The sequence below is a fragment of the Neomonachus schauinslandi genome, chromosome 12, assembly GCF_002201575.2.
Source record: "Neomonachus schauinslandi chromosome 12, ASM220157v2, whole genome shotgun sequence".
Taxonomy (NCBI): domain Eukaryota; kingdom Metazoa; phylum Chordata; class Mammalia; order Carnivora; family Phocidae; genus Neomonachus; species Neomonachus schauinslandi.
The window spans coordinates 2,780,910-2,808,373 of NC_058414.1; the positions used below are offsets into that span (position 1 = coordinate 2,780,910).

General features: G+C 43.4%; 2 protein-coding genes across 2 annotated transcripts in view; both read left to right on the forward strand.

Annotated features, from left to right (window-relative positions):
* Positions 1-21,563, forward strand: part of ABCA13 (ATP binding cassette subfamily A member 13) — a 386,205-nt gene extending 364,642 nt beyond the window's left edge. The window contains exons 60-62 of the mRNA XM_044920208.1: positions 19,430-19,535; positions 20,702-20,839; positions 21,468-21,563. Of these exons, the coding sequence (XP_044776143.1) occupies positions 19,430-19,535; positions 20,702-20,839; positions 21,468-21,563 (340 nt within the window). The remainder of the gene's footprint in view (positions 1-19,429; positions 19,536-20,701; positions 20,840-21,467) is intronic.
* A 4,432-nt stretch (positions 21,564-25,995) lies between these two features.
* Positions 25,996-26,262, forward strand: LOC110592673 (cytochrome c oxidase assembly factor 6 homolog). The gene has a single exon (XM_044920155.1). The coding sequence runs from the start codon at positions 25,996-25,998 to the stop codon at positions 26,233-26,235; it is 240 nt and encodes a 79-aa protein (XP_044776090.1). The 3' UTR covers positions 26,236-26,262.
* Positions 26,263-27,464: the final 1,202 nt, after the last annotated feature.

Below are 27,464 nucleotides of genomic sequence, written 5' to 3' on the forward strand. Positions count from 1 at the left end.
TTTGCTCTTCCCCAGGGGCCTCCCCTCCCCAGTCAACCCCCCCCCCCCCAGCTTGTCCAAGCTGGCCCTGGCTGCGCCCCGGCTACCGTCACCCACTTCAGTGGCCTCAGAGCCTGGGTGACACCCATGGCTTTCCTCTGCTCTGTTAAAGTACCCTGGACGGCCTCTCTTCGGGCTCAGGAAACTGGGCAACGTGCCCTTCTCCCCTTTTAGCCTTTTCCTTTTGCTCTCTGACCAAGGAAAGTCCTAGTTTATGACATTTGCATCCATAAGCTGCAGTCCTGGATCAGCTGCCTGTGAGGTCTGGCCCCTTCTCGGGAATCGCCCTTGTTTTCCTGTCTCTGCTCCCCGGTATCTGGACGATCCTCCTCTTCTATGTGTCCCAGTTTTCCCCTTCTGTCTGGTGGCCATTTAGTACACCTGATCTCTTCCGTACTGGACCGGGCACAGATGGTCTAGCGTCCAGGGGATAATGTCAGGAGGTGTGACTGGTGGGGCGCTTACTCCATGCCAGTTCTCGGTGCTCTGTGCACTAACTAGTTCGCTCCTCCTCACACCCCTATGAGCTGGCTGTTAGTATTACTCCCGCTCTGCAAGTACAGAAAATGAGTCAGAGAAACGTGGAGTGTCTTCCCGGCTGGTGCGCGGAGGAGCTGGGATTTGAGCTTGGGCTTCTGGTTCCGCTTTGTTCTGTGGCGTATGTTCTCAGGACAACCCCCACTCAGTATCCGCAGAGATGGGGCTGTGGTGGAGCTGGGACCCCGGTCTTTCCTGTGACCTTCCTCTGGGCAGTGTTTCCACGCCCCCATTCTTGTCGAGGCCCCGACACCCACTCATTTAACACGTGGTCTCTAATATCGCGAGATGAGAGAAGCTGCTTGTCCGTCCGCCCCTCAGGGTGGGCTCACAAACTGCCATTCATCCTTCTCTGCCTTTGTTTCTCTTTCTGAGAAGGAAATTTGCCTCTTTATCAACTGTCTTTCTTCTTCCTGTGCGACAATCCCACGGATATCCTTCCCTTCTGAGACCTTCCTCCAGGGGATTTTTTTCTTCTCTCCTGTCTTTGATCTTCTTTTTCAGTTATGAGCTATGTCCATCCTTAGTAACAGAACATCAAACGCATTGATGTAAGCATATCCATTGACTGAAGCATATTTACTTTTTATATGTAATAAAAGTCCAGAAGTACCTGGTTATTGGCACTGGTTCAAGGGCTCAAGTCTTTACAATCTTCTTGGTCCCAGAATGACTGCTCTAGCTCCACCCATCGCATCCTAGTTCTAGGCAACAAACAAGAGGGAGCAGGGAAAGGCAAGCTGTCTGTAAGCCCTACCCAGCCACTTGCACTTAGGTTTTGTCAGTTGCCCCGGTTACTAGGAAGCCTGAGAAATGTAGAATTTAGCTGGGCATTTTGCCACTTAAATAAAGTTAGGTTTCTGTTAATGAACAAGGTAAGGAAGTGGATGTTGGGTGACTATCTACAATCTCATGTGCTCCTGATTGGATTCTTTCCTCAGTTGAGGGTAGGTCATTAGGTTGAACAGTGTATGCTCTTGTGCAAGCCCTCATTGTGTGTGTGCACACATGGTGTGTGTGTGTGTGTGTGGGTGGGTGTGTGCATGTACAAAGGGGAGCTGGAGCACAGGGGAGGCCACCTGATGGCCAGGAATGGCTAGTACCACCCTCTGGGGCACTGATCCTTCATCCCCAAGAACTGGAGATGTGTTCCCAGATTCTCTCCAGGGCGTAACTGGAGTGCGTCCTGAGAGCCAGCAGGCTGTGGGCATGTTCTTGACCCACCTGGAGGGAAGCAGCCACATCTGCGTATTGCACCTGTTTGCTTTCCCCTGCCCTGAGACCAACTGAAGCAGAAAGTTTAAGTCCGAGGGTAAAAGTAGTCCTCCCAAAGCAGGGAAATAACTCATGCTTCTGAAGCCTAGAGGTTTGAAGTTTGCCCGGTTGATTTTTTGGCAGGGAGGGAGGATAGGGCTGTTGATTTATTCAAAACAAAACAAAACCAAAGCTTTAAAAATAAAGAAAATCCTTAAGATTATGGGAACTTTTCATTTTATTTTTTAAGACTTTACTTGAGAAGAGAGTGCACGAGAGAGAGACACGAACGGGGTGAGGGGCAGAGAGAGAAGCAGACTCCCCACTGAGCAGGGAGCCCTATGTGGGACTCCATCCCAGGACCCCGAGATCATGACCTGAGCCAAAGGCAGACATTTAACTGACTGAGCCACCCAGGCACCCTGAGAGCTTTTATTTTCTTGAGTCGTCTAACTTGAAAACTTTAGGAATCAAAAATAATAATGGAGGTTTTCCTTTATTAATTTTCACATTTCTCCCTTTTGGTCAAGATCTTTTTCTGAAAGCACCTCTGATCAAGAGTCGGGTTTTCCATATTTAATGATTTTGTTCCTTAATGCCAGGAAGGACCTTTTCTGGTCCTCACATCCTACTTTGAGGAAAGTACATACCAGAAACCACGTAGGGCCACATTTGAATAACAAGGAAGGTGAGGCGCTTCTCATGTATAGTTCATATTTGTCAAGATTGTAAGCATTGGAGAGCATCTCCTTACTGGGTACGTGATTTTTATAAAAGTTTGACAGGCAACAAAATACAAAACTTAAAATATATTATGCAAAAACAGAAGTAACCTAACTCCCAAATTTTATGATGGTTCTAAACCAAGACCCTAGATCAGAAAGTAACTAACTGAAAATATTTATTGGCACTTACTCCAACTTAGGGGAGAAAATTCTCCCAACAGAAACAAACCCAGAGTTATGGATGCCTCTTGGAAGTCCCCATTTAAAGTGGCCCTGAAAGCAAAGCAGTGAATACTGCAAGAGCACACTGAATTAACCAAGTGCATTTGGAACGATACAGTGCAAGTATAAACATGAAGCAATAGCCAATGAATTTGTTGCAAAAAAGAGCAAATCCTCAAAGATGTATTTAAACAGTATTGTTATGTCAAAAGAACTGTTTTGGAAACAAATGTTATCTAACACTACAGCAGACTGGGGAAGCTGAAAGGGGGAGCCATACCAATCAAAGTCAATTACAGGAAGAACTGTCAAATGAAGACCCTAACAGAAGAATCATCAACAGGAAAAAATGATCAATTACAGGCCCCAACAGGAAAAGATGTACCTTGAATCCTCTACAAGAAACTCAGTACCCCTGCAAATCAGCTAATGAGAAACTGTTATCTCTTTGAATTCTTGCTTTTCTCTAATGGACTCTCATTCAAAACAACTCCTCCCAACTTCCTTCTCCATAAAATAAAGTTCCTTTTATTTGCTGGAAAAAAAAAAAATGGGATCAACTTCGAAGGAGGCTCTCATCAATAGGTTATACAGCCATTTTACTAAGAACATAGAGAGTACTCTGGAGGATTCGTTTATAGGTTTTCCTCTAAGAAATGGAAGAAGGTGTAGTGATGGTGGAGGTTTCAAGCTACGACCATCTGGCTGGCTGAAAACACGTCACCTTCCGTGACACCTTATGCTCAGCGTGGCATCTTTGATTTAATGCTTCTAGAAACCATTGCTGTGAACATCAAAGCTTAGATTAAGATTACATCACCAAATAATAAACTGATTTAAAAATTTAACAATGAAACATTTAATTGGATATGGTTATATCACTGTCACAAATGGGGAAGGAAGTTTGCACACGCTCACGTACGATTATTTTGGCAGCTGTGGGATGACTGAATTCTATCCTGCATTTTGCTTTGTGTTCAAGCATCATCGGATTCAGCTGCTTCTACGCACCACTGAATTAACTGTCTTTACCAGGAAGGGCTCTTTTCAGAGAAAGGCGCTCGCTGGCTTCTACCTCCTCAGCCTGTGTTCCCACGCTGATACGTGGCATTTGTCATTTCGTTTGCTTTCACATCATCGCGTCACGTGAGTACAATCCACAATCCTCTGATGCAGTTCCCTGGGAAGGGCTTCTGAGCCACCTGACGTTCTCATGCTGGACAGTTCGGCTGGATGCCTCAGGTCTTGGAAATTCGGATCATGAGCGATGTCACCCGGAGCGGTCACTTTCTAATACGTTCTGATAAGAACACTCAGGCGGAGAAGGTGGGAAATGGAAGTGTTTGAGACATTGTTTCACGGATTCAGGTTCACATCGTGATTCTGCTCATGGGTGCCCATTGGCTGAGCGCCTGTCTTAGGAGAGACAACAGAGGCATGGTCTATTCCCCACTGGATTTCAAGACCCTGACGCTCCAGAAAAACCCATTAGTGTTAGATGACTTCCATTGAGCTGCGCCCCCAAGCATCTTGTTCCCCAGGCTTAGGACGATTTCCACACTGTGCTGCACTGACCTTTATGTGTGTGGGTGTCTGTCTGACCCCAACCGAGGGCACCAAGAGAGGGACCATGCCCATTCATAGAAGCGTAAGACGCCCCAGATGTTACCTGGCTGCTGGGCCACTTGGAAGTAAGAACGCATTTCCCAGACGTGAGGACCTGCTGCAGGTGGCCAAAGAGATACAACAAGAGAGGGGTCTGCAGCTTCAAGGGTGTGGATTTGTAGGGAGGGTCATTGCTTTCCATGCCCCTTCCTCCCTTCTGCCCTGAATGCAGATGTGATGGTTAGAGACGAAGCAGCTGTCTTGAACCACGAGGCAGCCTCCGCAATGGAGGCCGGTGAGCAGAGCAGTAGGAAGAGAAGGAGCCAGAAGAGTGCTTTACCCGCTCTGAGCTGTCTGATGTCAGACTTTCAACCTACTAATGTCCTTGCTCCTTGGGGTTTTCTGTCACTCATACATGAATCTGAACAGACTAATACACCTCTGCACGTATTACACACAACGTTAATTTGTTTACCGGATTGTTTTCAGCCTCTTCCCAGTGGAATGGAAGCTCTCTTAGGAGTGGGACCTCTCTTCTTGTTTATTTCTGAGTGCCTGATATTTGGGACAGTGCTCAAGGTATTTGTTGAAGAATAAAGGAACGAGTGAATGAAGGTAAAGTTTCTGCACATGGCGGGCTGGTGCTAAAGGACACCTCCCTTCAGGGGGCTACAGCTGGACTTGAAAAAGGAATCTGACTACGGCAGCCCTTGGGTTCTGTCTAGCTTAATGAACGAGTAGTACTAATAACAATAATCGGCCCTTTTGGTAAAGACTTTCATTCAGATCCCACTCATCTCCAGACAGGGTGAAGCCTGCTTTTTCTCAAAACAGTCTGCATCACCTGCGCTTGGCTTGCTGCTTTTAGAGACTGGGCTCTGTCTGTACTCAGTGTCTCTCCATTAGCAGGAACTACCAGGTGTGTGATTCAGGCCTAATTGCTGCCACGGCCCTGGCAATATTTTCCGTCACCTTCTCTGCTGGATGGCTAGATTCAGCATCAATGCCCACTGGTCTGCCGACAATTTGTGTGCAACCCAGAAAGCAAAAACGTGCCATTCCGAGACTCTGCTGTACACAGCCGGACCATGAATTACGTTGCAAATAACAACCTAAGCTTGAGAAAACACAGCCTCACTGGGGAATGGATTTCTGTTAGGTCAGAACTATATTTCTCCAAAGAAGACATGCAGATGGCTGACAGATGCATGAAAAGGTGCTCCGCATCACTCATCATCAGGGAAATGCTAATCCAAACCTCAATGTGACACCACCTCACGCCTGTCAGAATGGATAAAATCAACAACACAGGAAACAGCAGGTGTTGGTGAGGATGCAGAGAAAGGAGACCCCTTGTGCACGGTTGGTGGGAATGCAAACTGGTGCGACCACTGTAGAAAACAGTATGGAGGGCCCTCAAAAAGTTATGACCCAGCAATCTCACTCCTGGGTATTTACCCAAAGGAGATGAAATCACTAACTCGAACATACCTGCACGCATGTTCACTGCAGCACTGTTTACAACAGCCAAGACATGGAAACAACCCAAGTGTCCACCGGTGGATGAATGGAGGATGAAGAAGATGTGGTTTGCACACACACACACACACACACACCAGAATATTACTCAGCCATAAAAAAGAATGGAATCTTGTCATTTGTGACAACAGGGATGGACCACAAGAGCATTATCTAAGTGAATCCTGGGTGGCTCAGTCGGTGAAGTGTCTGCCTTCGGCTCAGGTCATGATCCCAGGGTCCTGGGATCGAGCCCCACGTCGGGCTCCCTGCTCAGCAGGGAGTCTGCTTCTCCCTCCGCCTCTGTGATCTCTCTTGCTTTTGCTCTCTCTCAAGTAAATAAATAAAATATTAAAGAAAAAGAAATAAGTCAGAGAAAGATAAAAACTGTATGATCTCATTAATATGTGGAATCTTACAGGAAGGAAAGAAGGAATTAAGGAAGGAAAGAAGAAGCTTATGGATACAGAAAATAAACTGGTGGTTGCCAGAGCTGGGTCAGGATTTGGGAGTTTTATTAACTGTGGATTCAGTTAGCCTAAAATTTGTGTGTGTGTGTGTGTGCGCGCGTACACCTGTATGTGTGTTTATGTGCGTGTGTTTATATTTGTGTAGTATGCCTGTGTGTGTCTGTCTGTGTATTTGTGTGGTGCGTATGTGTGTGTACATGAGTGTGTGTGCATGTGTGTGTGTTTGTATTTGTGTGGTGTGTATGTATGTGTGTCTATATGTGCTTGGTGTTTGTGTGGTGTGTGTGTTTATATTTGTGTAGTATACCTGCGTGTGTCTGCCTGTGTATTTGTGTGGTGTGTCTCTGTGTACATGAGTGTGTGTGCATGTATGTGTGCTTGTTTTTGTGTGGTGTGTCTGTGTGGTGTCTGTGTGTATCTGCATGTATGTGTGGGGTGTATGTGTGCATGCATGTGTATTCAAAGAAAATTCATGAATCCTCAATGTTCCTTTCTTTCATAATTCAGGGGTATTTTACAAATTTGATGTCTGGCTCTATTTTATCAAAAGCATCAAAGAACCCTATACATCAGTTAGATGTTTTTACGAAAAGCAGCATAGCTTTCATAAAACACAGTAGCTTATACAATTATCCTTCATCCTCCTGCGTCTGCAGGTGTCTGGGGATGGGCTTCCAGGTGGCCCAGGTGGGGTGGCTCTGCTCCACCTGTCTCTCATCCTCCTTCTGGGATCAGCGTCTGAGGGGCAGGCCTACAAGAATGGAAAGGCCGAACTGCACAAGTGTGATCCGAACCTCAGGTCACATCACACTGGCCAATGTCCCTTTAGCCAAACCAAGTCACTTGTTAAAGGGAAAGGTAGGACGGGAGTCTTACCCACTGCCCACTAGCGAAGGAACATGGCAAGGCTACGTGGCGAAGGGTGTGCGTGTAGGAAGGGGCAAAGAATATTTATGATCTACCACAATCTCCAGGCATTTTGTAACTGATGTTTTATACCGTGGCCATCCTCTTCACTTTTAACAGCTTCGTTAGGATATACCTCCCCTGTCCTACAACTCACCCATTTACGGTGTGTGATTCAGTATTCTTCCGTGTGGTCACACAATGCATGCCACCATCTCCAAGGGTACCTTTAGAACACTTTCATCATCTTAGGAAGGAGCCCTGTGCCTTTAACCTATCCCCCTTCTATCCACTCAGCCTGAAGCCCCTGCCAGTCTATTTTTTGTCTCTCTAAGTTTGCCCAGTATTGACATATAAATGGAATTGTATAACAGGCTTTCACTTAGTATGCGATTTTAAGGTTCCTCCCTGTTATCAGAACTTCATTCCTTTGTGTAGCCAAATAAGATGTCTACTTCATCCACTGTTGATGAGCTTGGGATTGGTTCCACCTTTTGGCTATTATGCATTATGTTGCTGTAAACAGTCATGTATGAGCTTTTGTGTGGACATATCTTTTTATTTTGGGGGGTATATACCTTGGAGTGAAATTGCTAGGACATATATTGATTGACTCTATGCTTAACCATGTAGGGAACTATCAAACTGTTTTTACAAATTGGCTGCACCAGGGGCGCCTGGGTAGAGCCATTGGATGAGTCCGACTCAGTTTCGGCTCAGGTCAAGATCTCAGGGTCATGAGTTTGAACCCCGTGTGTTGGGCTCTGTGCTCAGTGCAGAGTCTGCTTGAGATTCTCTCTCCCTCTCTGCCCCTCCCACTCGTGCTCTCTCTCTCAAATAAATAAATAAATCTTAAAAACAGCAAATTGGCCACACCACTTTACATTTCTCTTGGCAGTGAATGAGGGTTCCAATTTCACCACATCCTCACCCCTACATTTTATTTCCCCACCCAATGAGGGTAAGGTATGTAGTATCTCACTGTGATTTTGATCTGCATTGCCCTGATGATATTGAACATATTTCCATGTGTTTATTGGACATTTGTGTCTCTTCTGTGAAGAAATTTCTATTTATTTATTTATTTATTTATTTATTTATTTATTTTTAAGATTTTATTTATTTGAGACACAGCATGAGAGAGAGAACATGAGCGGGGAAGTGGGGTAGGAGCAAAGGGAGAGGGAGAAGGAGAAGCAGACACTTCTCTGAGCAGGGAGCATGATGTGGGACTTGATCCCAAGACCCTGAGATCATGACCTGAGCTGAAGGCAGATGCTTAACTGACTGAGCCACCCAGGTGCCCCTGATACATGGTTTATTTATTTATTTATTTATTTATTTATTTATTTATTTATTTATTTATTGTTATGTTAATCACCATACATTACATCATTAGTTTTAGATGAAGTGTTCCATGATTCATTGTTTGTGCATAACACCCAGTGCTCCATGCAGAACGTGCCCTCTTTAATACCCATCACCAGGCTAACCCATTTTCCCACCCCCCTTCCCCCCAGAACCCTCAGTTTGTTTTTCAGAGTCCATCGTCTCTCATGGTTCGTCTCCCCCTCTGATTCCCCCCCTTCATTCTTCCCCTCCTGCTACCTTCTTCTTCTTCTTTTTTTTTTTTCTTAACATATATTGCATTATTTATTTCAGAGGTACAGATCTGTGATTCAACAGTCTTGCACAATTCACAGTGCTCACCATAGCACATACCCTCCCCAGTGTCTATCACCCAGTCACCCCATCCTTCCCACCCCAACCCCCACTCCAGCAACCCTCAGTTTGTTTCCTGAGATTAAGAATTCCTCATATCAGTGAGGTCATATGATACATGTCTGATATGTGTTTTTTGAGTTAACTTTTTTTATAACTGTGTTTGAGGTAGAGGTTCATCTTCTTACCCAGTTACTATCCAGTTCTGCCAGCACCATTTGTTGAAAGGTTACTCTTTCCATTGAATGGTCTTGGCTACATTGTCAAAAATCAGTTGATCACAGACCTACAGGTTTATTTCTGGACTCTCAATTCTATTTCTTTGATCTCTATGTTAATCCTGATGCTAGTACCATATACTGTTTTGATTACTATTGCTTTGTAGTAAGCTTTGAAATCAGGAAGTATTAGTCCTCCAACTTTGTTCTTCTTTTTCAAAACTGTTTGGCTGGTCTAGGTCCATTGCAATTCCATATGAATATTGGAATCAGGTTGTAATTTCTACAAAGAAGTCAGCAGATTGTGTTGAATCTTAGATAAATTTGAGGAGTATTGCCATCTTAACAATGTTAAGTCTTCCTATCCATGAACATGGTATGTTTTCCATTTATTTAAATCTCCTTTAATTTCTTTTAACAATGTTTTTTAGTCACAAATCATAGGTTTTACACTTACTTGGTTACATTTAATCTGAAGTATTTCTTTTGATGCTACTGTAAATGGAGTTGTTTCCTTAATTTCATTTTTTGTATTGTAGGAAGTTGTAGAAATACAATTAGTTTTTTGTGTGTGTGCATTGATCTTGTGTCTTGTAATCTTGCTGAACTTACTATTTCTAAAAGTATTTAGTGAATTCCATAGACATTCCTACATACAGAATCATACCATATATGAATATGTTTTTACTTCTCTAGGTAGAACCTCCAGTACAATGGTGTATACATGTTGTGAGAGTATACCCACTCATCTTGTTCCTGTTTTTAGGAAGAAAGCCCCAGTTTTTCATCATTAAGTATTGTTATTTATGGGTTTTCCTCAGTGCCCTTTATCAGTTGAGAAACTGTTCTTCTATTCTTATTCCTTGAGTGTTTTTATCATTAAAAAATGTTGGATTTTATTAAATACTTTCTCTGCATCAATTGAGATGATCATGTGTGTGTCACATTCGTTGATTTTCAAATATTAAACCATCCTTTCATCCTGAGACAAATCCCGCTTGGTCATGATATATTTCTCTCTCTCTCTCTCTTTTTTTTTTATGTGGCCATATTCAATTTGTTAGTGTTTTGTTGAGCATTTTTGTGTCCATGTTCATAATAGATATTGGCCTCTAGTTTTTGTTGTTCAGAAGTATGCTTGCTTTTCTATTTTTTGAAAGAAATTTTAAAGAATTGGTATTAGTTTTTCTTGAAATGTTTGTTAGAGTTCACTAGTGAAGCCATCTGGGTCTGGCGTTTTCTTTACTAGTAGTTTTTAAATGACTAATTAGATCACTTTACTTAGTATAGGTCTATTTATATAGTTTTGTATTCTTGAGTCAGTTTTAATAGGTTTTGTCTTTCTAGGAATGTGTCCATTTCACCATTTCATATATATTTATATAATATATTGGATTATAATTGTTCATAGTATTACTCTATAATCCTTTTTTTTTTTTTTTTTAAAGATTTTATTTATTTATTTGAGAGAGAGAATGAGATAGAGAGAGCATGAGAGGGGGGAGGGTCAGAGGGAGAAGCAGGCTCCTCGCTGAGCAGGGAGCCCGATGCGGGACTCGATCCAGGGACTCCAGGATCATGACCTGAGCCGAAGGCAGTCGCTTAACCAACTGAGCCACCCAGGTGCCCTACTCTATAATCCTTTTTAATTTGGGAAGGTTGATAGTAATGCCTCATCTTTTATTTCTGATTCTAGTAATATGAGTCTTTTTTGCTTGGTCAATCTAACTAAAGGATTGTCAGTCTTGCTGATTATTTTAAAGAACTAGCTTTTTGGTTGTACTGATTTTATCCATTGCTTTTCTGTTCTCCCTCTCATTAAATTCCACTCTAATATTAATTATTTCCTCCCTTCTTATTTTAATTTGCCCTTCTTTTACCAGTGTCTTTGATGATAGATTAGGCAATTGTTTTGTGATCTTTCTTATTTTTAAATATAGTTATTTCTTATTTTTAAATATAGTTATTTGAAACCTTAAGTTTCCCTCTTCCCTCTGCTGCTTTACCTATATCTCAGACATTTGGTATTTTGAGTTTTCATTTCCATTTATCTCAAAGAAGTTTTTAATATTCCATTGACTTATTCTTTGACTTATTGATTACTTAGGGGATTTTGTTTAATTCATTTGTTAGTTTTCCAAAGTTTTTCTGAAATTTACTTATAATTTCATTCCCTAATTATCAAAGAATGTACTTGATATTATTTCTGTCCTTTTAAATTTACTGAAGTTTGTTTTATGCCCTACCATATGGTCTATCCTGAAGAATGTTCCATGTGCACTTGAAAATAATGTATATTCTTCTGTTGTTTGGTAGAGAACTCTATAGATGCTTTTTAAGTACTGTTGGTTTATGATGGGTTGTTAAAGTGTGCTATTTCCTTGTTAATCTTTTTCCAGGTTGTTCTAGCCAATATTGTTATTAAATTGTCCATGTCTGCCTTCAGTTCTGTCTGCTTTTTCTTCATGTATTTTTGGTGCTCTGTTCATAGGTACAGATATGAGTATAATTGTTATATTTTCTTGATGGATTAACTTTTTATCACTGTAAAATCTCCTTTTTCTCCTTCAGTAACATTTTTGTTTTGTTTTTTGTTTTGTTTTGTTTTTTAAGATTTTATTTATTTATTCATGAGAGACAGAGAGAGAGAGAGGCAGAGGGAGAAGCAGGCTCCCAAGGAGCAGGGAACCCGATGCGGGACTCGATCCCAGGACGCTGGGATCATGACCTGAGCTGAAGGCAGACGCTTAACCATCTGAGCCACCCAGGCGCCCACATTTTTTGTTTTAAAATCTACTTTCCATCGTGTTAGTATAGCCATTCAGCTTTGTTGTTGTTGCTCTTCGTGTGATACATCTTTTTCTATCCTTTTACTTTCAGTCTATCTGTATCTTTGAATTCCAAGTGTGTCTCCTATAGGTGGCTATTTTTGGATCTTTTCTGGTCTAATGATCGGAGCTTTTTATTTGGATCATTTAATCCATTCATATTTAACATTATTGATTGATTATTGATTATTGATAGAGTTGCATTATTATTAGTTACACTTGCCCTTTCACCTTTGTTTTCTACGAGTCTTATGTTGCTTTTCTTTCATTGTTTCTCCTTTACTGCTTTTTTTTTTTGCATTAAGTGAATATTTTCTTTTTTTTTTTTTAACATTTTATTTATTTGAGAGAGAGAGAGAGTGAGAGAGAGTACAAGTAGGGTGAGGGGCAGAGGGAGAAGCAGACTCCCCGCTGAGCAGAGAGCCCGATGTGGGGCTCGATCCCAGGACCCTGGGATCATGACCTGAGCCGAAGGCGGACGCTTAACTGACTGAGCCCCCCAGGTGCCCCTGAGTGAATATTTTCTAATATTTTCTAACAGCATCTTAATTTCTTAGCGATTTTCCCACTATACCTATATTTTTTGTTATATCCTTAGTGGTTGCTCTTGGGGCCTACCATATACATCCTAACTCATCGGAATTAGCTTTAGATTTAAGCTAACCTAGTTCCGATGAGATACGGAAATGTTCTGGATCACTTTCCTGCCTCTTGGTGTTATTATGTTAGACACCTAACATTTATCAGTGTTACCAACCCAAGAATAGGTTTCTGTAATTATTACTGCATATAACTTCTTTGTCTTTTAAAGGAACTGTTACAAAAAAGGAGAGCAAGTATGTATTTATAGCCTTTGTTATATTAACTCTCTTATGTAACATTTCTGGTTCTTGTCCTTTTTTCCTGTGGATCGAAATTACCATCAGGAGCCCTTCTCTTCGTCGGACACAGCTTTGCTTTCTCTCGGCTCCTTTGGGCTGTTACTGGCAAGATTATTACATTTCTGTTTGTAATAGGCCCAATAATACAGCTGTGTATTGTTAACATAATTGCTTCTACAATCACCTAAGAGAAGAAAGGAGAAAGGATGTGCATTTTTACTGTCTGTTATAATTGCATTGTTACCTTTACTTGTACTGTTTTTTTTCATGTGGATTTGAATTACTGTGTGGAGGTCACCTACTTTCAGACTGAAATAAGTGCTTAGTTTAGTATTTCTTGGATGGTGGGTTTTCCAGTTAAATTCTCTCCATTTTTATCAGGAAATGCTTCATTTTGCAAAATAACATTTCTGGACATAAGATTCTTCTTTGGCAATTTTTTGTTTTTTGTGGGTTTTTTTTTTTTTTTTTTGAGCACTTTAAATGCTTAAATGTTATTAAATGGTAATGTTTAAATGGCTTCTGGTCTCCATTATTTTTGATGAGAAGTCAACTGTTAATCTTGTTTATGGTGTCCTGAACTTCTCTGAGGTCCTGTTCATTTTTCTTGTCTGTTTTTGGGTCACATAATCTCTATCAATCTATCTTCAAGCTTACTGATTCTTCCCTTTGCAAAGTCAAACTTTTGAGCCTCTTGAGTGAGTTTTTATTTCAGTTCTATTATTCAATGCCAGAATTTCCTTGTGGGTCTTTTTCATAATTTCTGTCTCTTTGCTGCTAGTCTCTAGCTGATGGGACACTATCATCATACCTTCTTTTGGCTTCTTTAATCATGGTTTCTTTTATTTCTTTTGACATATTTATAATCACTACTTTGTAGTCTTTGTTAATCTAACATCTGGCTGCTTTCACAAGCAGTTTCTGTTTTACTTTTTTTTTTTTTTTTCTGGCATATGGGTCATTCTTTCCTGTTTCCGTATATGTCTCATCATTTTTTATTGGAAACTGGGCATTTTGATGATGTATTGCAGCAATTCTGGGCACTGGCCTCCCACTGCTGGGGCTTGTTATGGTTTTCTGCTTGTTGCTGTGTTGAGTGACTGGATAGTTTTAACGAAGCCTGTTTCTACCCCCACCACAGGGTGAATTGTCTGATGATGCTCCTCAGGGGGCAGCCTGGGGTGTGCCCACAGTCACCCGGGGTGATGGTGCTTTGGGCCTGGCTTTCTGCCTCACCTCTTGACCACACTCAGCTGTTAGCATCACTGATCACTGACTGACTATTCTATTCATTTCAATGAAGTCCTGGGACATAAATTGTTCCACAGCCTAATCCAATCAAATTAGGGCCTTTTTTTTTTTTTTTTTTTTTAGGATTTTATTTATTTTAGAGAGAGAGAGTGGGAGGGGGCAGAGGGAGAGAGGGAGAGAATCTCAAGCAAACTCTGTGCTGAGTGTGGAGCCTGATTTGGGGGCTTGATCTCTTGACCCTGAGATTATGACCTGACCCAAAACCAAGAGTCCGATGCTGAACTGACTGAGCCACCCAGGCACCCCTAATTTGGGCTTATTTTTTTAAGGTTTTATTTATTTATTTATTTGACAGAGAGAGAGAGAGAGAGAGCACAAGCAGGGGGGCAGCAGAGGGAGAGGGAGAAGCGGACTCCCTACTGAACAGGTTGCTCGATTGCAGCCTTGTGAGTGACCTCAAGTCAGAGGTTCCCAAATAATATGCTCCTGGGCTCCTGATCCACAAAAACTCTGAGATAATAAATGCTTGTTTTAAGGAACAAAGCCTTGGGGTAAATTGTTATACAGCAATAGATAATTTCTTTCTTTTCTTCTTTAAAGATTTATTTATTTATTTATTTGACAGAAAGAGAGTTAGCGAGAGCAGGAACCACAAGCGGGGGGAGTGGGAGAGGGAGAAGCAGACTCCCCACTGAGCAGGGAGCCCGATGCGGGGCTCGATCCCAGGACCCCGGGATCATGACCTGAGCCGAAGGCAGACGCCTAACTGACTGAGCCACCCAGGCACCCGTAATGTGGGCTTCTTTGAACTGATGCTTCCCGAGGCCAGTGTTTGAGATTTGCTCTGACCCCAGGAGGGCTCCTTCCAACACTCTCTTTCCTGCAAACCAGCCCACCTGCAGTTTGCCTGTGTCTGCAATGCACGTATCCATTTCTCCCCCTGGCCTTTCACCACACCCTCTGCTGACTGGATGGGGCCCTCGGCTTGAATTCTCCATGCTCTGCGCAAATAGGGCCGGTCCTTTGGGAAGAGATTGGGAATCACCTACCTTACAGCCTGTTGCTCCTCCAGGGCAGAGTCTCTGAGCCATGGCTCTGGAACTGGGAATGGGGACAGAGGTGTGCCGCCTTGTTCAGGAGCTGAGTGTGCCATGCGCAGGGTGGACAGGAGCCTCAGGTCCTCTTTAGCATGCCTCTCCAGGTATGGAGTGCCTGCCTCGTGAGTCAGAGGAAGGGGCCATCCTCCTTTCCCCCGGTTGTCCCAGTGGAGAACCTCTGCCGTGAGTGAGGGCTGGGTAGAAGAAGGAAGCCCCCTCATCCTGTTGAACTTTCTGGAGTTCAGCTTCAGCAATAGGTACCGGGCGGGGGCGGGGGGGTAGGGGATGGGGAATGGTGACAATCTGCTCTTGCCAGGAAGATAGCTCTCCAACTGAGGGTCAGGGAGAGGGGGAGAGGTACTGTGTGTTCTGTAAGCACTGCCTGGAGTGGAGTTTCTGTCTTCCTGGGCTGGGGGTAGCAGGCAGAGGGAGAAGCAGACTCCCCCGCTGAGCAGGGAGCCCTATGTGGGACTCAGTTCCAGGACCCTGGGATCATGACCTGAGCCGAAGGCAGATGCTTAACCAACGGAGCCCCCCAGGTGCCCCCTAGACTTTTTGAATATGTGTTCTTTGACTTCCTATATGCCTGAAAGACCATTTCCAGAGAGTTTAAATGGCTGCTTTTGATAATTATTATCGTTTTTGCTGGGGAATGGGTTTTGGAGCTTTTCACACCATCCTGCCAAAAGTCTGGCCATCTGTTTTCAAAAGCATCTATTTACATCCACTCCATGCTGGTTTGACACCTACACCCAAAATGACTGTGACCTTAAACGCTCATTGTTTCTGAGGCTGTTTTAAATATCTGGTTCCCTAATGCCCCTGCTCCCCTCCCACTATTGTACCTGTTTATAGTTTAATGTTCTTGCTTATAAAAGCATATTTGAGTAATTAAGTGACATCACATGAGGGCAAGTACCGGTGTTTTGGTGAGACTCCATCTAGGAAATCCCTCCAACAAATTGTTTACAGAGAAACCGGGGAGTTGCCTCACGTACACACATCCACACAATGTATTGTGAAAAGCTGGTCCCCACTGGCATGTGCTTTGTCATAGATCATCTGGGTTTTGATCTGTGGTTCGAGAGATCCAGAGCAATACTAGGAAAATGGTCACTGTTTTGATGATTCATCACTGGGGTCTTCCCTGCCCATGGGAGACTTAGGAAGACTGGTCTGCTTTGATGCCCATGGGGGTTCTGTCGATTCCTGGCGCGTTAGGTCGTCCATGTGCCCTTTGCTCCTGCAGGGTCCCACCTGAGTGCCTGCTGCCTGGTGTGGGAGCATGTCACCCGATCTCCACGCTATCCCATTTCACTTTCGTAAAATAAGGACCGGCATAGCCGCATCGAGATCCTTGGGGAAGAAACAGGGCATCAGTACTCAGGGCTTCACGATGGAACCTGCGTGCCCAGTGCTCTCGGCTTCCCCCTCTGTGGGCAGGGTCCCCTCGCAGACCCTGAAGAGGTGACGAGGAAGCTTCTGGCTCAGTCAGGTGCTCACACAGTTGTCTGCCTCCCGCCCTCCTCTCTCGCTCAGTGTACTCTGGCGTCTGGCTCTTAAAACATGTGCAAGAATGTGTGTTACCCACTAGCACACTGCTTGTTCTTGCTTTGACATTGGTTACATATATTACACTCAGTGTATGTGGACCAAACTGTATCACAAACAGCGGTCCAACAAACGTTGCAAGCACCTTCACCGCACATAACGCTCTTTATTTATCTTTCTGTGATTGCCAGCTGTGCGTGTGATGCAGACACGATATTGAGCCGTGTCAGACTGATGACCGCATATACAAACGAAGGACCTTTGGCTGCTTTGAGAGCTTTCAGAGTGCAAAGTGCATGAATCAGATAAATCCCCCATGGAACTTAGATCACTAACATAAATGTGTAGGTTATGGGCAGAAAGGAGAAAGTAAAGCTAACGTAAATTAAATTCTTGCGTCGTAAATGAAATCGCTAATCTACAAAGATTCTCCTAGTAACTGAAGATGACCTGCTTTTGCAAGTTTCTGTCCAGGAGTCTTGTTGACTACTCCAGAGAGATCCTGAGACACGTGCCAGCCTGTGTCAGGAACATTTTCTTGTGGGGTGTTTTTCTTTCCTTAAAGAGTTTCATAATTCAAATCGTCTAGAGTAAAACTAGACGTGGCCTAGTTCCAATGAAACTTCATCTCGAAAGAATTTTAAATAGTAATATGTTATATGTTCATAGTGCGAATTTATTAGATAGTGATTGGAATTTAGCATGAGTTTTTCAAAATGCATTAGCAAAGTATGCCCACGGGGCTGCAGTTTGTGTTAATGGTGCACATGGGCCCTCATGTGCGTAGAAGAGTGAGGTCATCCGTGCATACTGTCCCCTCCCACCTTTGTGCTTTATGTCGTTCTGATCCTCATTCTCATTGGTTCATCTGCTTTCATCTGTGTTTCCCGAAGAAATGTGAGGTTCTTCACGCCAAAGCAAAGTGTTCTTCCATTTGGATGGTATCCTGCGCAGAAACTAAATTGGACTGGGTATCTGTTTACTTACTTGCTCAGTGCCAGACATGGTCCCTGGTGGTTTCCAAGGAAATCATTCAGTCGCCTAGCATCCTTATCAGACAGACGTGACTCCGGGGTCCCATATCTGGTACGTGGAGGGAGGGAATGCATTCCAACCCGGCCAGCCATGTGGGCCCATGTCAGACGTGAGGACCACCAGACCAGAAACACGCTCCATGCTCCTCTGTGTCCCCAGGATGCAACTTCACCTGCAGACAGGACCCACGGCTCGGTGGACCCACGTGCCTGCAGCCTTCCGGACCTCAGTGTCTTCCCCACCTGAGACGTGGAAACACACCCCCAACGTGGGAGGCCGTGGTGAAGACGGGGTTGGATGGGCTGGGTTAGTGGGCAGCACAGGGTGGGTCCCCTGCTCCTGAGCAGAGGAGCAGCCAAGACGCACACCTCCTTCAGAAATCCTTCCAGGCAGCTCCGGAGAAGCACCAGGATGCTTCTCTGCCTGTTTTCATCCACATTTTATCAACGTCCTTCACAACCTCTCAGCCATGAGTGGATTCGAGACCATCAGCCCCGAATGACGGGAGAGGTTGGGGCCATGCTCACATCTGGGGGAAATTTGAAATCGGGGCAGGAGCAGGAAGTCAGAACCTGGACTAGGATCTCGGGGTGCTTCGAGTCAATGAGCAAAGTCACATTATCTTGGGCTTCCTTTTGCACCAGATACATTCCCCTGCAAAATGATTGGACCATCAGCGTGTGAAATGTTTAAGTAAATGAAGGTGCTTATAAAGGTCTGGGCGTGCGATCTGTTCTTTCCATTCATTCGTTCATTCAACTCACAGTTATTAGTTCTAGGTACTTAGGATAGATATAGTAATGAGCAAAATCGACACAAACTGCTATCGTCATGATGTGTTCATGTCTTTGTTTTTATTCTCACGGATCTTTATTGAGATGCTATTAGTGCTCACACCACGCTAGGTGCCTGGGATAGGTGGTAGAATAACACAGTTTTTGGAAGCCCCATAAATTCTTGCAGGTGACTCTTTGAGATCGCTCTGCGGTGTGGCTGTCACCTCATGCATGGTTGCCTGGTCACTGGGGGAGCTACTGTCCCCAGCTCCACAGTGTGGGGGACGCACCTCCCAGACCAGCTTCCCCTGTGGTCACTGCACCTGCTGGGTCAGGGTACAGGTGGGAGAGTTGCTTTATGTGATGAAGAAGCGAATGCCTGGCTCATTACTTCTGCACTCCCTGTCACCTCTCCCCTGCCACACTTAATCATCACGGACCTGGGGGCCACCGTGCTTCTCAGGGTCGGTTCCCAGCCCAGCTCCTGCTTCTCGAACTCAGCATGTTGCTTTCGGTTCGCATTCAGCTTCCCTCTTTTACTGAATAGGGATTGATGCCAGGATTTGCTGATTTTGTGTTTAAAGATAAATCCGTGTCTGTGTCAATGGATTACAGAAAACTGCACAACTGAGTTACAGTCGACTTCTGAGTATTATATTTTTGAAAATCCAGACTCTCCCATCGATTTGGAATAATTACTTTCCTTTACTGTATCCCTATGGAAGTGGACTTAGAATTTACCCCTCTTAGGTCCAAATAGTTGTAACCGTATTTTAATTTCATTTGACTTCCAGGTTTGGTGATGGTTATTCATTGAAGATTTGGCTCCATCAGGAAACAAATCTGCACAGCGTGATTTCTGACTGCTTGAAGCTCCATTTTCCAGGGATCCAGTTTAAGGTAGTGCTAAAATTCTGCATTCCTTCTTTGTTTTCAGCTGAGAAAGTGGATAAGTGCGTTTGTCTTTTTCCCTGTTTTAGTTCTGCACTGTTAGGACACACTGCCTACTGTCTGGGCCTGATTGCAAAGCTCCCCGCCCATGGCCAGTGAATATCGCTTGGCCACCGTGCAGGACGACAAGCCTGTCTGACCGCTTTGTCGGGTGTCCCAGAGTGGACCATGGTTACTTACCCCCCATTACCCGTGGGCACAGCCCTCTTGTGTGGCTTGTTTTGTTCAGGAAGGAAGATTGTGTTGGCTGTGGGGTTTCTAGACTTGCTGTTTGCAGCATTATTTTACAAGGAGTGCCCTGTGCTTGTGATCCTAATCCTCTGCTAACTTGAGGCAAAGTGTGACGCCTGGACTAGCAGGGTCTCCATCCCTGGGCAGCTGGTTTGACCTACAGGATCTCAAGTGCCAACCTACTGAATCCAAATCTGCATTTAAGGGGATGACCAGGCACTCCTACGCCCATTAACATTTTAGAAGCACCGTCTACAGGGTCTTGGTTAACTACGCGATTCTAGTTTATCATAAAAAGGGTCTCATCTATAAAGTAGCTATCACCTGTCTATTTCAACAAGCGCCACTGAGTAAAACTCCACTGGTAAGAAGCGTGCTGTACCAGACCAGGCATTCATGCTCAGGTACTCCTCCAGACGCCTGGTAACACACTTCCTGTTATACCCCTTTGCACAAATGAAAACGAGGGGCAGAATATTTCCTCTCTTACCAAGAGTTGCTCACTAGTTCATGGTGAGAACAATAGGGAGCTCTGCTCAAGACCCAGTGAAGTGCAGGCGCCTCTGTGCATCTCCTTCCTCCATGATAAATTCCTCCTTCTGGGTAGGGTGAGGCACCTTCTTGCCCCCAGGGAGGGCTTCCCCATGCTGTGGCAGGGTGAGGGGGCGTATGCGGGGCAAAACAGCCGCTGAGCCTTGAGGACGACCACGTACCAGATATGCCGTCATCTGTCTGCGTGCACGGGAGACTCTCGGAGCTGATCCGCCCTCCCGCTGCCGTTGAGGTGTGTGGTTTGAAAGAAGATTATCAGTTAAGTGCAGCGTGATCAGTTTTAACGATTGCTCATCATGTGATCCAATTTACAATTTGTTTTTGGCTTTTAGGGACAGCGCCTTAATTTATTGGAATATCATGTGCCAAAACGATGGCAATGCTTAGCCGACCTGTTCCGAGTCTTAGAGAACAACAAGACCTTCCTGAATATCAAACATTACTCCATTAACCAAACCACTTTGGAACAGGTATGGTACCTTGCACGCTTCGGCCGATTGCATTTTGGTAGGGGTTCGAGGCTTCCCCCAGCCGATTTTAAAACTAGTCAGATTACTTCTTGAGGTCGTCCTTTCTTTAAATTAATCGCTAGTTTTACCAAATAGGATGGTGAGTGTTAGGAGGTTTGTTTCTTGTCAGCTCTCCACTAAAGATATGTATTTGGTAGGGCTCCCATTTGTCCAGAATTACATTGGGCATTCGCTGGGCAAGTCATGCCCCATTAACCTTCCCTTCTTCGTTTTGCTCACCCCCCAAAATGTCTAAGGGGACTCCACCATAGCTGAGCTATAACTGACTTTGGGAAGCCAAGTGTACTGAGTGCCAGAATGTAGAATTAAATCCCACCTTCATTCTAAAGCCACGCTCAAAGCGTCCCGAATTTCCCAGTGGTTTAGTAATCATCCCCACATTGAGCTGTGTCCTCAAAGGATTTATCTGTTTATGGCAGTTTCCGAGGGGGGTGGTATGGATGAAAGCTTTGTGGTTTTTTAGGAAAAGTCAGGCAGTGCTTTGAAGAGATGTCCCTTCTTATAATAACTGAGAAGAGAAGGTCTGGTGTCCTCACAGGTTAACAATGATTTTCATCGTTTCGTTCAGGTATTTATTAATTTCGCTACTGAACAACAGAAATCCTCACAATCTACTGTGGCTACACCTACTGGCTCTCACCAGCCACCTCACCTGCTTATCTAAGCACCGAAGGGGACGTTTCTAAGAGGAATAATACCCTGTCTTTTGTTACCATTCATCCTTAAAGATCAAAGGAGCCCGCTCGCCTTAGAGGAGCTGGGAGTCAGGCTCCTGGTGGCCAGATCCATCCTCTCTTCCTTTCCTCTTTGAAGCTGTTGGTTAACTCATAACCAGCAAACTGGAAGATTGTTTTCTGTAGACTTTCAGGGAGTTCCTCCCACGTGGCTAATCCCTTTGTCAAGCCAAGGAGGGGCCAGCTTCTTCGTGACGAGTGAACCCAGAGTCCAACCTGAGACATTTTGGAGCTGTCAGAGACTGGCCATTCCTGAACATTTTACTGTACTTTTAAGGAAACTGAGGCAGCCAAGGCTAGTAACTTTCCTGACTGGTTTGTTTAGGAAATAGTACCTCGGACTGTTTTCTGTTTCTGTCCCCTTTCATCACTAGATAGGCTTACATGTGTCTACATAAAAGATCGAAGATTTAAACACAGGTTTTTTTGTAATACTGGATATTATATGGGATCACATGTAAAAATTGCCACTTTTTTCACACAAAAGATGTTTCTTAGGAAAATCAGAATTAAGGAGCTTTTTAGAGAACGCTTTAACAAAATCAAGTAAATTGAACTGGGTACTCTGTGTCATTTATAAAAGTTTTGCCAGACTTCCACAGATTTTAAATATATAGGCAGGGATGGAAAGAAATAGAATATGGATGTATTTTATTTTTTCTTAATCTCTCAGTTTTCTTAATGCCTCCTGGTATTCTGAGGTGCATTTTAGTTTTAAAGCCGGTGACGTAAACTATCTAGTTACTTCAAATTTTACCAGCAAAATCAGTACCTACTTTTAAATGCTTTAAAATTTTCTAACAATTCTGCCATTCTCAGAATTACTGTGCTAGTATTTTCAGATATAAAGTGCCATGATGTGGCTCCAAAGGGCTGTAGACACTTGACATTCTGCATCTGATAGCAAAATGTGTAAAGTCCTTTTGTCCACCACTGAAAATAGTTTCTAGCCAGACATTTCTGAGCTTCAAGATATTTCTTAATCTTCACTGAGTAACATTTTTCTCAAATCTCAATGGAGGGCTGCGTTAATTTTATTTTAAAATTTGACCTTGTCCACTTAAATTTTTGAGTGATAGTAGCTTGTGGCCAAAGGGAACCACTTTCCCATCACATTTCTTTACTAATGCAGGATTTCGCTAAAATCTGTCTTTCCTGATATCATTGGTACATACTGGAGATATTTTTAACTTGTCAGGATTCAGCCAGTCATGGAGAGTTTTGCTGAATGATTTTGATTCACATGAATCCCATGAATTACGCTTTCTTTAAGTTTAGGGTTTAGGATTTCTTACAGTTTAGGGTTTTTTACAGTTTAGGGTTTATGATCTCCCCCTCAGTTCTGACAGTCTCACTGTCAAAATGGAAGATGTAATCCTTTGTGATGATTGTTGTTGAATCAATCCATAAATCTGTGACACAGGAATGTGTTTATACTGCGGTGAATAAATGAGATGTGCTTTGATTGAACCTGATTCTTGGAATGAACTTGTGTATTTTCTTGCATCGTTAGGGATCCCGTTTAACCAAGGTAGGGAAGAAATGTACCTACTCAAGATCTTTTAAAGCTTGAAAAGGTTACAGTTTGATTGAGCTTCAGTCTGCGATGTTCTGCTCATAGGGATTCTTTTCCACCCTTTGAGCCGCTGTATTCTTGAAGGCTGCATTTCCAGGTAAGCCTTTGAACAATAAACAGGAAGAAAAAAGAAACTCACTATGTGAAAACGCCATACCCCAGAAGATTGGATAGGAAAGGTCAAATCTTATGTTAGTGTTGAAAATGTCATTGCATTTATAAGTCATGCAGATATTTTATGCCTTTGGAGTTAAACATTTGTCTTAAGACCTTTGGGCTTATGGTCACACAACTGAGACTTTTAAACAAACTGCCTTCTTTGAAAAGCATTCCGAGTAGAGTTCTTTGTAAGGCTGAGATCATCTTGATTATTCCTGTTCCAGCAACCCAGCTTTCATTGTACAGTTTATCTTTACCAGGATATTTAAACAGAGGATGTATGAAAGCCCTCATGCAAAATCGGGATTGGAGAAAGCAAACAAGAAGTGTATTTTTAGAACAGTAAACAGTGGGGGACTTAAGGTTATAGTTGGCTTGGGTTAGTTGATGTTGAATGTTGAACCGAGAAAAAGAGCAGCATGATCGCTCTAAAACCTTCCACGAAATATACACCCTCCCCACCCTCCCCCGCAATTTGGTGTTCATGATTATGGCATGAATACTTTAGCTTAATCACAAATTTCCACACACCCCTACCCCCTCAAATGGGGGATAGACGTTTAAAATTTTTAGACCGATTTGGGCATGTTTTCATGTTTGGCTTTGCTGTGGTGTGTTGGAGTATTTCAGGTCTGTGATGATTTGGGTATGGTATGCTGATGACCTTACAGCCCAGTTTGGCATCCTCGAGTAATTCAGAGCCCCTCACACATACACACACACACACACACGTTCATCTTTTTCATCCATACTGTTGAGCCCATTCTACGTGCATAAATAGATGGTCAGTATGGTAAACATGGGGGTGGGAGACTAACAGGTGAAGGACCCCCAGTCTGTTCCTTGAGAAGCATGCAGTTAGGCGGGGAAGGCCAGGTGGGATCTGCAGGCAACAAGCACTCCCTGCTCTGGGGCCATGCAGTGGGTCCTTCTAACCCAGGGTGCAGGAACCAGCTTCATGGAATAGTTACCACCTGGGTGGGCCATCACAGATGGAGAAGTGGGAACAAAAATCGACAATTTTCCATGGGCAATGGATATTTGCCTGCTATTCTGATAGAAGCTGATACAGCAGCTCCACAGACATCAAAAACCCAGCTCTGCCATTTTTAGACTCTCCCTCATATGCCAAAGTGGCTGCTGGAGCACCAGCTCTCACAATATTTGAAGCAGAAAACAAACCAGATTAAGGGAGGAAGAAAGCACACCATTTAAAGAGGCCTCCTGGCAGTCTACCCCACATACTCAGGTGTATAGGACATTGTCATGCAGTTTTAGCTGAGTCCCTAGAATGAAACGAGAGTTCTGAATCTGTATAAGAACAAAATGGGTGCTGGATAGACAGCCAGCAAGCTCTACTGTAGGAGCACAGAACCAGTTGTAGGCCATTTGCATGAGAATGGAATAAAATCACTTTGGGGCATGTTGAGTAAACCAACTAATAGCAAATGATGACTATCTTTGGGCATTCTGTGTTCTGAAGATTTCTATTTTCAGAGTTAAAGTAGCATGGTAAGATATACAGGTCAGATGCCATCTGTGTTTATAAAGATATTGTCAAGTGGAATGCAGTAGCTAAGGGGGAGAAAGAAGTTTATGGATATTTTCCATTTGGACTTAATAAATAGCCCTGTCACTTACTCACATTGGGAATTCCTATAAGTGTTTTAATAGATAATTTTTTTCCCTCTGGAAAGGGTTTCAAATTGCTGGAAGAAGTCAGAAGCATTTTTTCTTACTTCTTGCTTTTGCTTGTCATTGCAAAAGAAACACTTCACCATGTTATCAGTGAATCCATCACATTTTTCTTTCCATGTGAGTGTTTTAAGGAAAAATGGGGTCTACTGACTGAAATGTACATCTCAAACCTAGCAAAATTCGTCGCTTAAAAGATACATCTAGAAATGTCAGGAGCACAGCTTTCTTTTAAATAGAAGGGAATGTTGTGAACACCATGTTTGTGGTGGCATTTACATCTCATGCGTGTGGTTTGTCTTGCTGAATTTCACCCATTACCAAATTGTGGTGGTATATTATCTGGTTCGTAGTTTTGTCCTTGAGAAACCAGGAACGAGGCTTCAGATCAACCTTCATGGGGCGTCATGGTGGTGATGAGTCCTTGGGTACCGTACTTGTCCCCACTTGCACACTGGGGCATGCTCTGCTCAAATGTAGTCATGGGAAGACTTCTTTCGCCCCAGCATGAATTTAATTGAATTAGGATTACAGACAAGGGCAAAACAGCAGTCCAGGAGAAGTCCACTGGCTGGGCATCAGGAGACCTGGCTTGACTTCCAGCTTGAGTGGGATCTTTTCCACTGAAACCCTGAGCTTCTGTTTTCTTCACTTTTACAGTCAGGACGAGATCTCTATATAGCCTAGTGAAATAAGCAAACCTCCACAGGGAGTGCATGAATATACAACATTAGCAAAGAAAGCGGAGCAGATCTACCGAGAGCAATGGGGTGTAGGAGAATAATATGAAAAACTTTATGCAGATTATTTCAAGACAGATGAAATAGACGAGATTTTTCGGAAACCATTAATGATCGAGATTATGTCAAGAAAAGCAGGCGGGCTGATTCGCTGCGTGAGGTGCTTCCTTAGGGTGCTTGAGCCCACTAGGAATGGCAGCCCCGTCTATGAAAGAAAGACAGGCTTGCTGGGGAGCCTGGGATGAATACTGGAAGTGTTTAGATGAGAACACAGAGGACGCTTCTCAGTGCAAGAAGTTAAGAAGCTCATTTGAATCCAGTTGTCCCCAACAGTGGATAAAATATTTTGATAAAAGAAGAGACTACTTAAAGTTCAAAGAAAAATTTGAAGCAGGACAATTCCAGCCTTCAAAAACAACTGCAAAGTCCTAGGCTGCTCCTGAACTTCTCAGAAGGTTTGAATCATGGTAAACAGCATGACTCGGTCCACATTAACAACTCTTTAAAATGATCAAGTAACAGAGATTCCATCATTCAAACTATGAAGAATCAAAATGGTATGAAAGATGCTTAGTTTTAATTTAGTAAGGAAGCTATATTTTAAGGAAAATTAAAGCCTATTATATATATAAAAAAAGATTATGTCAAGAAAACAACTAGCCACACGAGAAAATGAATTGGTAGCCATGGATCATCACCCTACCTTTAACTTAGCCCAAGACAGGGGACCCAGATGGCTTTATGAGTCATACCAAAGGAGATAAACTATGTTATATAACTACTTTAGGAAATAAGGAAAGAATTCCTATCAGTCTCATTTTATGATGCTAATATAGCCTTGGCACAGAAAGTTCCCCAAGAACAGAGGTAAAGCAAGTATAGGGCAACTTCATGTACAAACACAGATACGGAAATATTGGTAAATGGACCTCAGTAGTGTGTAGAATATGGCTCATAATCAGTATGATTTATCTAAGGATTGCAATGGTGGGTCAAAATGAGAAACTTGGGTGTGTGGGTGGCTCAGTTGGTTAAGTGTCTACCTTTGGCTCAGGTCATGATCCCAGGGTCCTGGGATCGAGCCCTGCATCAGGCTCCCAGCTCAGTGGGGAGTCTGCCTCTCCCTCTGCTGCTCCCCCTGCTTGTGCTCTCTCTCTCTCTGTCAAATAAATAAAGAAAAATATTTCTAAAAAATGAGAAACTTAATGCAACCCACTGCGTTCAAAGGTAAGAATGTGAATTGTCTGAGATGCAGACAAAATATTTCCTGAAATATATAAAATATATTAGAAAACTAACATGTTAAAATTAAGTGAATTTCCGCAATCTGATCAAATATATCTAATCCTATGTATGAAATGTTACAAGCTGACCTGTGTTGTTCTGTGCAAATACACGATTCCTCTCTCGGGGACTTTGCCCTACTGAGCTTTTCTCTCTGCTTTCTCTCTCTTGGCACTGGGTCCTCTTCTTCAACATTGAAGAGGCCCTGTCTGTCTCATTTTGTGAACTAGCCTGTCAGTGGCTCCAGTCCCCCAGGAGCCCCTCTTCCTGGCCCGCGGGCCAGACTCTCCGCAGCCCTTGCAGCCCCGCGGACCCGCACGGCCCCCACCTACCGCACTCGGGACACGGCTCGTTAGTGCCACCAGAACAGCCCTGAC